The following is a 13,171-nucleotide window of genomic DNA, read 5'->3' on the forward strand; positions in this document are numbered from 1 at the left end:
ATTGCAGCACAGGATGAGTGTGGGAAAAGTGGTTACACATTAATCTAGATAGGAAAGTTAGTGACCATGTAATTAGGGGCCCTGTATTCAGTACTAAAGAACTGGAATTTTACATGTAGTAAAGAACCATGAAAGGTTTTCCAAAGGTAATGAAATGATTAGTCTATAAAAAAGGTGAACTTGGCACTAGTGTGGCAGATGTGCGGGCAGAGTGTAAAGCCTCAGCCACAGGAAGCCAGGGAGGAAGTTAAACAAACTGGAACAAGTGGTTAGGACTTAAACTAGGGTGGATGCAGTGCAACTAGGGAGGAAGGGAATGGGAAAGGACCCACAAGACATTTGACAAGACCAAATATATGAAATGTCTAGGATGATAAAGGAGAGAGAAGTTGAAAACCACTCCAAGATTTCCAGGCTAAGCAACTGGATACAATTTGAGGATGCCACTAACCAAACAGAGAATACAAGTGGAAGGACATAATTGAGCAAGCAGAGGAAACATTCTATTTCCAGGTATGATGAAATAGAAGTTCCTTTGGTATGCCATTCAGGTAGAGCTAGAATAGCAGGAAATTGGAAATTAAGATCTACAATTCAGAAGAGAGTTTGAGGCTGAAATTTTAGATCTGGGAGTCAACAAGGTAATTCAGTTGAGGCCATTGGAATGTATGAAACTGAACAGGGCATTGTCTATGCAGAATCAAAAGTGCTTAGCACAGAATTAGAGATACAGCAGGCTTTCTCATTCAGTTTACTTAAGCATCATTAGAAATAAGCATAAATTAGTGTGAAGTATAAATTATATATAAAAATTATCTGCAATCTTTAGGACAACAGAAAAATGTCTGAAATAGTGTCATGGGTTTAAGTAGAAAATATATTTTTTTTATTCAAATATGTTGACTTCCAGTATATTTTGAAATGACACACAGTTATACCAAAGCTATATTTTAATTTCATTACATTCCACTCCAAATTCTTTACCATTTACCAAAAATAACTTTTTATAAAGCTTACTGTTTTGTCCATTAATATACAGATGATTAAACTACACTTTTTTGCGTGTTTCTCTCAAAAATTAGAATAGCTTATGAGGATATTATATAAAACTAACTGGTATATTACACACCAAACAGAAGTACAGATTCTGTACAATGTAGCAGTATACATATATATTACAAGAGACTAAATGCCTTCTTAAAAGTAATAGTTTAAGAAATCTTTCATGGAAAAAATCTGCATTACAAAATGTGGTGGCTTAAATATCAGCTGCTTTCCTCTCATGAATTTCTTTCGGTGGGCATTAACTGTCCATTTAGCTTCATTAATAGTTTTACCACAAGGCCAGCCTACAAAGTAAAATATATGCCAACAGTAAATATGAGTCATGTAAGAATGTGTAAATTACATACATGGCAGTGGCAGTTCCCTATCTATCTGAAAAGGAACTTTCTTATTTCTTAACAGGAGGCAGCATGTCAAGAACAGAGGGAGTACATAGCCTTTGAAGGGATTTAAGAAGCAACCTACCAGATACAGCTAGTGGCTCAGATACGATACTGGTCAAGAAGAGGTAAGGACTACCTAATACCTTGATAAAAGAGATAGGGAATATTGACCAGAATCAAAGGAAATAGCAGAAAAAAGAGTTTCATTGTTATAAACTAAAATAAATTATTCAGATTAAGTTTCTGCCTTATTTGCTTAGGAAAGGCCTGCCTTTTTCCCCTTGGTCTTATATATCTTAATTTTATATGATATCAAAGGTTTTCCTTGAAGCAAAATAGACTGTCACTTTTTAAAAAAAGAAATCTTTACTAACACCATAGTTCATTAGAAGTCCAAAGTAATTGATAAGTACTTACCTGTTTTGTGTGTACTATAAAGCTCATTTTATTTTCCATACTATGGATCTGAAAACATGTATCAGCATCCCCCAATTGCCACATAAAACAGCCATACTTAAGACTGATGAGTAAAGCCTGCAACATAATTAGAAATTGTTTTATTGAAATATACATAAAAAACAGCTATCTGCTCTTACTATCCACAATGACCAAGTCATGTTTAAACATATTGGTTTCTAATGTTAGGATAAAATCTATTTAAAGTGCCACACTAACCTCATACAGCCTAAGTAGAGAGCCAAATAGATGGTAGACTCTCAGAAGACTGCCTTGAGCAATGATAAATTGTTTGTATCAGGCTGAGAAAACATTTTAATGATGCCTGTTCTGCGGTATGTACACACACACACACATACACACACACACACACACACACACTGTCTCCCTCCTTCTCTCTCTCTGGAATATTATTCAGCCATGAGAAAGAAATACTGCCATTCTGAAACATGGATAGACCACAAGAGCATTATGCTAAGTAAGTCAGAAAAGACTAATGTTACAAGATATCACTTACATGTGGAGTCTAAAGAAGCTGAACTCACAGAAACAAACAGAATGGTGGCTACCAAGGGTTGGGAGATGGGTGAAATGAGGAGATGCTGGCCATAGAGTACAAATTTGCAGGTGTAAGATGAGTAAGTTCTGGGGATGTAATGTATAGCATGGTGACTACAGTTAACAAATACTATAATATATACTTCAAGTTACTGAGAGAGTATATCTTAAATGTTCTCATCACAAAAAGAAATGGTAATTATGTAAAATGATGGAGGTGTTAGCTAATGCTACAGTAGTAATCATTTTTCAATATATTAGGATATCAAATCAACCTATTGTATACCTTACATATATACAATGTTATATGTCAATTATGTTTCAATAAGGGTGAGAAAAAAAGATGCAGGGACTTTCAAGAAAATTAAATGTACAGGTTTTTACGTTTTGCAAGTTAAAAACATTCCCTTTTACTTTATTCAGTACGCTTTGAATATTCACATAATACTTTCAGATCTGAAATTTATGTAGTGAGGTAACATGTTGACTTAGGCAATTCCCTCTCAATGAAAATAAGTACAGTGATATATCTATTGTAAAAATAAGCATAATTTAAAAAATTAACATACCTTTCATATATTCAACAAATTATTTAAAACAAATATTAGAATAATCTATTCCTAATCTATTCCTTCTCTTTCCCAATGAAAAGCTGTATTTAAATAGGCATTCATATCTTTTTATTTTAAAATAAGTCTCTCCTAGCAGTAATTAGCATTTTCTTGTCCTAAAAATACATTCCTTATATATTCATGTACAAAAGTATTTGTGTGTCCTTTAAAATACATATTTAAAAACCTTTGCTTTCTATGACTAGCTGTTCTTAACACACTGGTTTTAATTGAAGTTATTTGAAAAAGTTATGATTTAGGGCATTTTTAAAGTGAGGTTCTTAAATGAAACAGTACATTTAATTTACATGAGTGTATATTATGTATAATGGGAAACTACTAATAACATCTTCTTTAAAACTAGCCATCTACATTTATATTATAAAATATAACTTTATAGATAGGAAATATTAAAATAGCTATTTACCAAAGTACCCAATAAAACACTGAGTCAAGATATAATACCTTAAACTATCTTTTGGATCAGCTGAAATCTGTTAATCAAGAGGCAGAAAATATTCCATTAATATAGCCTCAAAACAGTTTAATATACAGAAAAAAAATACACCCATGGAACAACAAGTCCTCAATTATATGAAGGCCAAATTACCGACAGGAATACTACAGTCATAAATTTAATATAAAGTTTTGTTTTTAAAGAACAGTATGCATGAAGGAAGGAATTTTTTTTTTTTTTGAAGGAAGGAATTTTTGAGAAACTCATAATAATGAAAACAGCTCAATGAACCTGAAGTCAAGGAGTCCATATGGTAGTTTTGAGAGATTAATCTACTCCAGAAAGAAAAAGTCTGTTTGTTTGTCTCTCTCTCTATCGGTTAAGATTTTTAATTTATTTATTTGACAGAGAGAATGCACAAGGAGGCAGAATGGCAGGCAGAGGGAGAGAGAGAAAAGCAGGCTCCCCACTGAGCAGAGTCTGCCAGGGGGCTTGATCCCAGAACTCTGGGATCATGGCCTTGAGCTAAAGGCAGACACTTAACCAATTGAGCCACCCAGGTACCCCAAGTCATTTTCTTTGGAAGGCAAAATCTACAAAGGGTCAGGTTGTTTAGTGAGGGAAATAAAAAAGCACAAGAGAAATAGCAGGAATAGTTGAGAGCAGTAAAGGGAAAACAAGAGGGGTGCCTGGCTGCTCAGTCAGTGGAGCTGCGACTCTTGATCTCTAGGTTGTGAGTTCAAGACCCACGTTAGGTACAGAGATCACTTAAAAATAAAATCTATCCCTCAACAGAAAAAAAGGGTTGGTGGGGGAGTGAACCACAGAAGTAAAAAGTAACACACAGTCAGTCAGCAGACAGGAGAAATCATGATATTGACAAGTGATCATGAAGAATGACATTATGTGGATATTTAAATAACCAGTTTTATTTCAGAAGGGCATGATGGCCAAAATTGATGCTAGCAAAGAGTAATCTACTGCCTGGGTGTGGCAGGAGAGCTATTATGGTTAAAAATATGTCAACGAGTATAGTGATGAAACAGCAATGCAGTCACTATAGTAAAACACTGATCCACAACATAGTACATTATATATTCAATAGCATCTACATTTTATGTAAGTAGGAAGGAAAAATCTCTGATGAGCATATGAAATTGACTGAGCTATACTTTCTAATGGGAAACTCTCATTATTTCAAAGAGAAACAAGATAGAGAAGGTAGAAGTAATTGATATAAAAAAAATGTGGCTATATTCTATCTCTGGCTTTTCACAAGAATTAATCTCTGAAGCTCTTATATCCCAAATAAGTTTTAAAGGTAAATTAAAAAAAAAAAAAAAAGAAGAAAAAAAATAAAGGTAAATGAAAGTATTTTTGCAAATGAAGATGTTTATCCTCTTAAAGTAAGCTTGTTAACTTCACCCCAGCATACCTTGATGACTGTAAGACAGCTGAGGACAAGCTGACTATTCCGACCTTTGATCATTAGAATATATAACCAACTTAGAGCTTTCATAGGAGCTGTAAATTTATAGTGGTTTACAGAGCACAAGGTAGTGGTTAAAGGACAGGAAACATTGTTACTTTTTTGCTTAATCACCTTCTTACACCCAAGGACAGTATTTTAAATTATATTTCTGGAAATCAAACATCTTATCCTAAAAAACCAAACTGTTAACTAATAAAAGTGTTATCATCCTCTGCCGCTTACTGTTATCTCACTAACTCCTGGACCAGAATATTATTCATGATGTGAAATGTTATGATGCTGACCCATCATTTGGGAACTAAATAAAACATTTTATTGTTGCCTAAACATGGAATGCTACCAAAAGCCAAACATACACTGTAGCTTAGAGAGAAGAGACGTGGTATCAACACCCATGGCATCACCACTTAGTTCAATAAAGGATTTGTAAATGTATCAAATGCTCTGAAATAGCAGAGGAAAACTTTCTTGAAATGGTTCTGGGAATTTCTCCTTCAATTTCCTTTAACAAGCTTAGTACAAAGGAAATTAAAAAATGGTTAAAAACTAATAAGCAGCCTATTTTTTGTGAGTAAAGTGGCTTAAACAGAAAATAATAAGCAAATGACCAAAAAGCAAGCTGACATCAGAGACTTCAAAACACTCAAGTTCCAGATAAATTCTGAATTCAGTCCCTATTCAGCCCTATGTCCCTACATATTCCCTGTATCCATTTGCAGGTGTATCTAACAGCATGGTAAAATGGCTGTTGCCCATAAGGATGATCTAAAGTTATCACAAAATAACTACTTTCAGAAGTTATGTGATTATATAATAAAAGCTTATGAAAATGATGAAAATAAAAATTAGGTTTATGATAAAATTTCCTAATCTAAATGGGTTTTGGGGCAGCCCTGGTGGCTCAGTGGTTTAGTGCCGCCTTCAGCTGGGGCCATGATCCTGGAGGCCTGAGATCGAGTCCCACGTCGGGCTCCCTGCATGGGGCCTGCTTCTCCTTCTGCCTGTGTCTCTGCCTCTCTCTCTGTCACTGTGTCTCTCATGAATAAATAAATTTAAAAAAATAAAAATAAAAATAAACAAAATACGTTTTCTAACATATAAGCTTAGTTATTACTTCAACTGATTTAAAAAATGATCTATTTGTAGACAGATCTGAATGAACAAAATTAATTTTTTAGCTTCCTATTATACTAGAAAGGTGTTCATCCTGATAAATGTGTCAAATATGCTAAAAATAATTAATAATCCCACATTTTATAATGACTTAGATTAGAAAAAGGAGTATGATATAGCAATACACCTCTGATGGCAAAGCTCTGAAGTGATCTAATATTCATAGTCCCTTCCACACTTCATCTTGCCTATTCCCCAAAAAGCTCTTGTAACTAATTTTGCTTTTCAAAGTGAATCCCTTGTGTCAGATATATTTTTCTTTTTTAATCTGTATTTTTTCATTTAAACTTAATTGATTTTTTTGAATAGGTAATATAATCACAGTTAAAAAAATTTCTTAAGTTGCAAAATGGTACATAGTAAAAAACATCCCTCCTACTCTTGTTCCTAGTTACCTGGCTGCCTTCTCTAAAGGCTTTATGAGACGTTTTATTCACATACAAGCAATATGTATTTATGTTAATATAGTCTTCACTTCCCCCCATTTGTACCCATATAGTAGCCTATTACACATGGTTCACTGTTGTGCTTTTAAATATACCTTAGAAATCATTCTACATATTCTTCATTCTTTTATATGGCTGCACAGTACTTCAACATAGAAATATACTATAATTAATATAGTTAATAATTAATATTATAGTTAAAGAAGTTAATAATACAATTAACCCCTTACCAACATTTACTTTTTTTTTTTTAAAGATTTTATTTATTTATTCATGGGGGGGGGGGCAGAGACACAGGCAGAGGGAGAAGCAGGCTCCATGCAGGGAGCCTGACGTGGGACTCGATCTCGGGTCTTCAGGATCAGGCCCTGGGGCTGAGCCACCTGGCCTGCCCTTGACATTTACTTTTCATCCCTCCTTTGCTATTATAAATGAAACTGCAATGAATAATCTTATATATCATTTCTAGATTTTTCATATAGGCTAGACCTTTTTTTTAGACATTATAAAATGTAACTGGCCAAAGACAGCTGAAAAGCTGAAAATCTACCTTAGTTTCCATGTTGAGGAGATGAAGTCCTTTTATATTCACTCCTACATACACAGGGATGACTTTATGATTGCTGGGGCTTGCCTTTGTAAATATCTGTCCTGTGAAAAAAGCTGCTCCGTATGTAGGAATTTCCCAACAGTTTTGTAAGAACATGCGCTGAAGGTGATGCATTTCTTTACTGACACCCTCACTTGTACTAAGATTCTGAAAAAAAAAAAAAAAAAAAGGTAAAATAAAAGAGATGTGAGGTGAGAACATAACTTTCATAATCCAAATGGGTCAGCTAAGCAATTTCTAAAATCATGTCTGCCCCCAAAGAAGAATAAAATTTTGTGACACTATCCCAAGAGCAATTTTTCTTTCAAGATGTTAATATTTAAATAAGGAAAGAAAAATCAAAATCTAAAAATACTGTTTGTCTATTCTATTAGGTTTTAAGTGCCTCTTGGCCAGGGATAGTATATCATTTCATGAGTGTATTTAATCTCTAGTCTTTACCAACATACAGAATATACAGTATCCAACATACAGAAAGTATTCAGTAAAAGATTCCACATTATTAAAAATAAAAGTATCATGTTACTTTCAGTTTTACATGAACTAGAAAATCCATTTTTAATTTCGGGACTATAAATTTAATGTACCTGTGTTTAAATCATATTAAACAATTTCAAACAATTTAATTTACAGAATTTCAAGTAGAGTATAAAGTGTCTTTTTATTTCTATTAAACAGCTTACCTTGTATTCATGAAGTATTCGGTTTGTCCAGTGGGGTGCCTTACTTTTCAATTTGGTAATAGGTACAATGGATTTTAGATTTTCTTCACTGTAAGCAAATATGTCAACATGTTTTAAATAAATCATCTTTAGTAGCAAAAGTACACAAATCATTTAGAAACAAATTGCATTAATTAACATGATTTTTTAGCTGAAAAATCTTTATTATAAAATATTGGAGAACTCTAAATATTTGAAGCAAAAGGTCACAATCCTAATACTCTCATTTAAATGTTTCTTCTTTCAATAACCACAAAATAATTGAAAATTGAAAACCACAATAAACCTTCAGTGTTTAAAATCTCAGTGTTTTCTCTCAAAGACTGAACACGTCCCTAGATTTTGTGGTGGGATTCTTAAATGCATCTGCCTTATATTTTCTACTATTTACCCAGACAGGTTTTTTTTTTTTTTAAGAGTTTATTTATTTATTCATGAGAGAGAGTGAGAGAGAGAGACAGTGACACAGGCAGAGGAAGAAGCAGGCTCCATGCAAGGAGCCCGATGTGGGACTCGATCCCGGGACTCCAGGATCACACCCTGAGCCAAAGGCAGACACTCAATGCTGAGCCACCCAGGCGTCCCCAAGATAGGGTTTAATGAACTTATTTAAACATGTAATAAAGAAAGACAAATTAAAGATGAAAAAAAATAAGGCATATCAAGGGGTGCTTGGCTTGTTCAGTCAATAGAGCATGCAACTCTTGATTTCAGGATTATGGTTTGGAGCCCCACATTGAATGTAGATTACTTAAAAAATAAAATCTTAAAAAAAAAATAAGGTGTACATCAACCCATAGTCAAATCTAAGAAAAGTAACTCTGGAGAGAGTTTAACTTTAAGAATGCTTTACCACTGTTCTGATTTTTCCTTATTCCATGTCTGTATCCTTTAGTTCCAAACCAAAGTATATTTCTTAATAACATTCTTAAACTTTCTTGGTTAAACAGAATCTTAAGCACAGCACAAGACTACATGTTGTATTAAATACTTACTTTAGGAAACCTTGCTTGTGTTTCTTACTTTCATAATTTCCATAAACTATTTGTAACAGTAGACTTGCCAATGTTATCAGTTTAGCATCAGGAGCTGTATAAAAGCCCTTCAATAAATTATATCTGGCTTCATCAAAGAGAATAAGAATAGCTAGTGGGTCTTCAATCTTAAAAGAAGAAGGTATAATTTGGTTATTGGGTTATAATTTCCTGTTACAAATATACAACTCGTCACTAATATGGAAAACCAAAAGCTATGTATTCGTATATAAATGAGCTGTTGTTGATTTAGAACAGAGATTGACAATTTTTTCATGTTTAGGGCCAGATAATAATATTTAAGCTCTATGAGTCACAAAGTCTGTCTTATAATTACTCAACTCAACTACTGTAGCATAAAAGCAGCCACAGATAACCCAATAACAAACAAGTGTAGTGGTGTTCTAATAACACTTTATATATGGATACTCAAATTTGAATTTCATAAAACTTTCACGACATATTATCCTTTTGATTCTTTTTTATCCTTTTGATTTTTTTCCGACCATTTACAGCTTGCAGGGTATACAAAAAACAGCAGGTCAAATACAGCAATAGGCTACAGTTTGTTTGCCTATGATTTACAGTCTAATAAAAAATTATCATTATAGATATGGATAATTTCTGGCACAATCTTACCTAAATTATTTCTATTCCTCAAACATTATTCTACATGTTTCACATGATATAATAGTGAACCTCAAGGCAGATAAAAAGGAAGTGTGTTAATTCCTAGAAGAGTACATGTAGTTTTTAAAAACCTTATTTAAAAAAATTTTATTTTATTTGACTAAAAATACTTGGTACTTTGAAATAACACTAAAGGAGAACAGAAGACTTTTTTCTAAGTTTCAAAATCTTTATAAAGTTTCATTTTATCCAATAAGATTAACAAAGATTGAAAAAAGCTAGCCTACAGAATATACTTCTGCTCCAACTGGAAACAGAGTTTCTGAATGAATACTTAAAGTATTTCCAGGGCGTCTGGGTGGCTTAACTGGTTAAGCGTCTGTCTACAGCTCAAGTCATGATCCCGGAGTCCTGAGATCAAGACCCACATTGGGCTCCCTGCTCAGCAGGAAGTCTACTTCTCTTTCTCCCTACCCCTCCACTCAACTTGTTCTCTATCACTCTCTCAAATAAGTAAAATCTTTTTTTTTTTAAGATTTTATTTATTAATGAGAGACAGAAAGAGAGAGAGAGAGACAGAGGCGCAGAGATACAGGCAGAGGGAGAAGCAGGCTCCATGCAGGGAGCCTGACATGGGACTCGATCCCGGGTCTCCAGGATCGCTCCCTGGGCCAAAGGCAGGCGCTAAACTGCTGCGCCACCCAGTGATCCTCTAAAATCTTTTTTTAAGAAAAGTATTTCCAAATATAATTCAAAGTGATCTCAATTCCTTATGATAAAAGTTATTTTTGTCTTACTAAAATAATCTCATAATACTCTATATAATGTAAAGAAAAATAAAAGAGAATTTCATGGGAAAAAAAGATGAGAGGACTGTTCTAAATTAACAGACTAAATAGATAACAATCAAATAAAAGTAAGAACCTTGACTAGGTCCTACATATGGGAGCTATATAAGACCTTTATTTTTTTTAATTTTTATTTTTTAAAGACTTTATTTATTTATTCATGAGAAACACAGAAAAGAGAGGCAGAGACACAGGCAGAGGGAGAAGCAGGCTCCATGCAGGAAGCCCGATGTGGACTTGATCCCAGGACCCTGGGATCACGCCCTGGGCCCAGGACAGGTGCTTAACCTCTGAGCCACCCAGGCATCCCACTATATAAGACTTTTAAACAATTGGGGGGGGATCCCTGGGTGGCGCAGCAGTTTGGCGCCTGCCTTTGGCCCAGGGCGTGATCCTGGAGACCTGGGATCGAATCCCACGTCGGGCTCCCGGTGCATGGAGCCTGCTTCTGTCTGCCTCTCTCTCTCTCTCTCTCTGTGTGACTATCATAAATAAATAAAAATTAAAAAAAAAAACAATTGGGGGAAAATCTGAATATGAATCACATATTATTATAACCACATATTATTATAAAAATATTAATTTTATTAGATTGAAATGGTATAAGTATGTTGGTATGTCCTTTTTCTTATGTTAAAATATGTAGGGTTCAGTGCCAAAATGTCTGCAACTCACTTTTAAATGGTTCATAAAGAAAAAATAGAGAAGATGATGGTAATAGGGCAAAATACTAGCAATTAGCGAATTTAATTAATTTTATTACTTTTTCAACTTTCTAGGGTTTTTAATTTCTCAAAATCAACAGTGAATTTGAAGTTTGAGTAGGTAATTGTTATAAATGAGCATAGTCAACAACTATTCTTTTCTAATGAAATCAGGCCATTTTCATCCTATAGGAATGATTCAACCAATAAATGTAATTCTTACATTTTTCAGATGGTACAAAATGGAATTTCTTAATAACATAATGAAAGAACACAACTATTATATCAGATGATCATGATATTCTGATTTACCTTGAGGTACTTACTAAGCCTTGCTTGTTTTTTACTTGAGTTTATATTCTTTATATATTCTTTGTAATATAATTATGTAATTAATCATCCAAGTTTTATCATTATTGCTCTTTTTCTCTACCAATCAACTTTTAAAATGGTACTGAGGTGGAGAAAGAAGATAGACTAAGTATACTTAAATTACCTACAAATTTTATGGATACATTTTTTTAAACTGTGCGACAATACATAAAAATTTAATATTTTAAACAGTTTTAAGCATATAATTCTGTGGCATTAATTACATTTACAGTGTTGTGCAAGCATCACCACTACATAACTTTTTCATCTCCCAAAGAGAAACTGTTAACCTTAGCAATAACTCATTCTCTATCCCCAACATCTGTGTTGACAACTACTAATCTACTTTCTCTTTGTGAATTTCCCTATTTTAGATATTTAATATAAGTAGAATCATACAATACTCATCCTCCTGTATCTGCCTTGGCTTATTTCACTTAGCATAATGTTTTCAAAGCTTATCCATATTATGGCATGTAACAACTTAATTCCTTTTTATGGCTGAATAATATTCCATTTTATATATAGTATGGACATCTTAATGATATTACATCTTTTATCCTAAATACAATGTCTCTCCAGTTACTTAGATCTCCTTTAATTTCTTTCAGTAATGTTTCATAGTTGAGTGTACAAGTCTTGCACGTCTCTTATTAAATTTACTCCTGAGTATTTTATTCTTTAAGATACTATCTTGATGACCTTCTTATTTTGTGTTTTGGGTTGTTCACTGATGTGTGTAGACAACAAACAACTGGTTTTTGTATGTTAAGTCTGTACCTTGCAACATTGCTGAATCTACTTATTAGCTCCAATAGCTTTCTTGTGGATTGAGATTTCCTATATGTAGGATCATGTCATTTGCAAATAGTTTTACTTTTCCCTCTTTAATATGGATGCCTTTTCTTTCTTTCTTTTTGATTTTATTTTTATTTCTTTTTAAAGATTTTATTTATTGATTTGAGAAAGAAAGAGAGAGCACAAGCAGGGGGAGAAGCAGAGGGAAAAAGAGAGAAGTAGACTCTGCTGAGCAGGGAGCAGATGCAGGGCTTGATCCCAGGCTTCTGGGATCATGACCTGAGCAGAGGCAGACACTTGACTGAGCCACCCAGGTGCCCCACTTTTCCTTTCCTTTTTTTTTTTTTTAAATCCAATCGCTCTGGTTAGAACTTCTAGTATTATGTTAAATAGCAGTGCTGAAAGCTGGCTTATCTTGTTCCTGATCTCAGGAAGAAAGCTCTCAGCATTTCATTGAGTATGATGTTAGCTGTGAGTTTTTCATAACTGCCACTAATACTGAGGAAGTTTCCATCTATTCCTAATTGTAAGAGTTTTATCATGAAGGGGTATTGGATATTGTCAAATGTCTTTTTTGTGTCAACTGAGATGATCAATTGTGTTTTTTTTTTTTTTTTTTTTTTTTTAAGATTTTATTTATTTTTTTGAGAGAGAAAGAGTGAGCATAAGTTGGGGGGAAGGACAGAGGGAGAAGCAGACTCTCCACTGAGCAGGGAGCTTGACATGGGGCTTGATCCCAGGACCTCAAGATCATGATCTGAGCTGAAGGCAGCCAGCCACTTCACTGATTCTGATTGAACTACCCAGGTGCC

General features: G+C 33.8%; 2 protein-coding genes across 12 annotated transcripts in view; one reads left to right on the forward strand and one right to left on the reverse strand.

The window, feature by feature from the left end:
- The window catches only part of ANKIB1 (ankyrin repeat and IBR domain containing 1), a 238,505-nt gene that overhangs the window by 68,556 nt on the left and 156,778 nt on the right, over window positions 1–13,171 (forward strand). For 4 of the 6 annotated variants that reach the window (XM_049093408.1, XM_025471404.3, XM_025471406.3 and 1 more), the window contains one exon: window positions 1,468–1,573. The gene's annotated coding sequence lies outside the window, so the exon portion shown is untranslated. Of the gene's footprint in view, window positions 1–6; window positions 147–369; window positions 514–1,467; window positions 1,574–13,171 lie in introns of those variants that run through there. The other 2 variants (XM_025471401.3, XM_025471402.3) reach the window with 2 other exon arrangements.
- The window catches only part of KRIT1 (KRIT1 ankyrin repeat containing), a 35,742-nt gene continuing 23,430 nt past the window's right edge, over window positions 860–13,171 (reverse strand). For all 6 annotated transcript variants that reach the window (XM_025471413.3, XM_025471412.3, XM_025471411.3 and 3 more), the window contains exons 13-17: window positions 8,969–9,135; window positions 7,935–8,022; window positions 7,192–7,398; window positions 1,866–1,982; window positions 860–1,349 (exon numbers count right to left, since the gene is read on the reverse strand). In XM_025471413.3, coding sequence (XP_025327198.1) covers window positions 1,281–1,349; window positions 1,866–1,982; window positions 7,192–7,398; window positions 7,935–8,022; window positions 8,969–9,135 — 648 coding nt within the window. In that variant the 3' untranslated portion in view covers window positions 860–1,280. The remainder of the gene's footprint in view (window positions 1,350–1,865; window positions 1,983–7,191; window positions 7,399–7,934; window positions 8,023–8,968; window positions 9,136–13,171) is intronic.

Source organism: Canis lupus, chromosome 14, assembly GCF_003254725.2.
Source record: "Canis lupus dingo isolate Sandy chromosome 14, ASM325472v2, whole genome shotgun sequence".
Classification (NCBI taxonomy): Eukaryota; Metazoa; Chordata; class Mammalia; order Carnivora; family Canidae; genus Canis; species Canis lupus.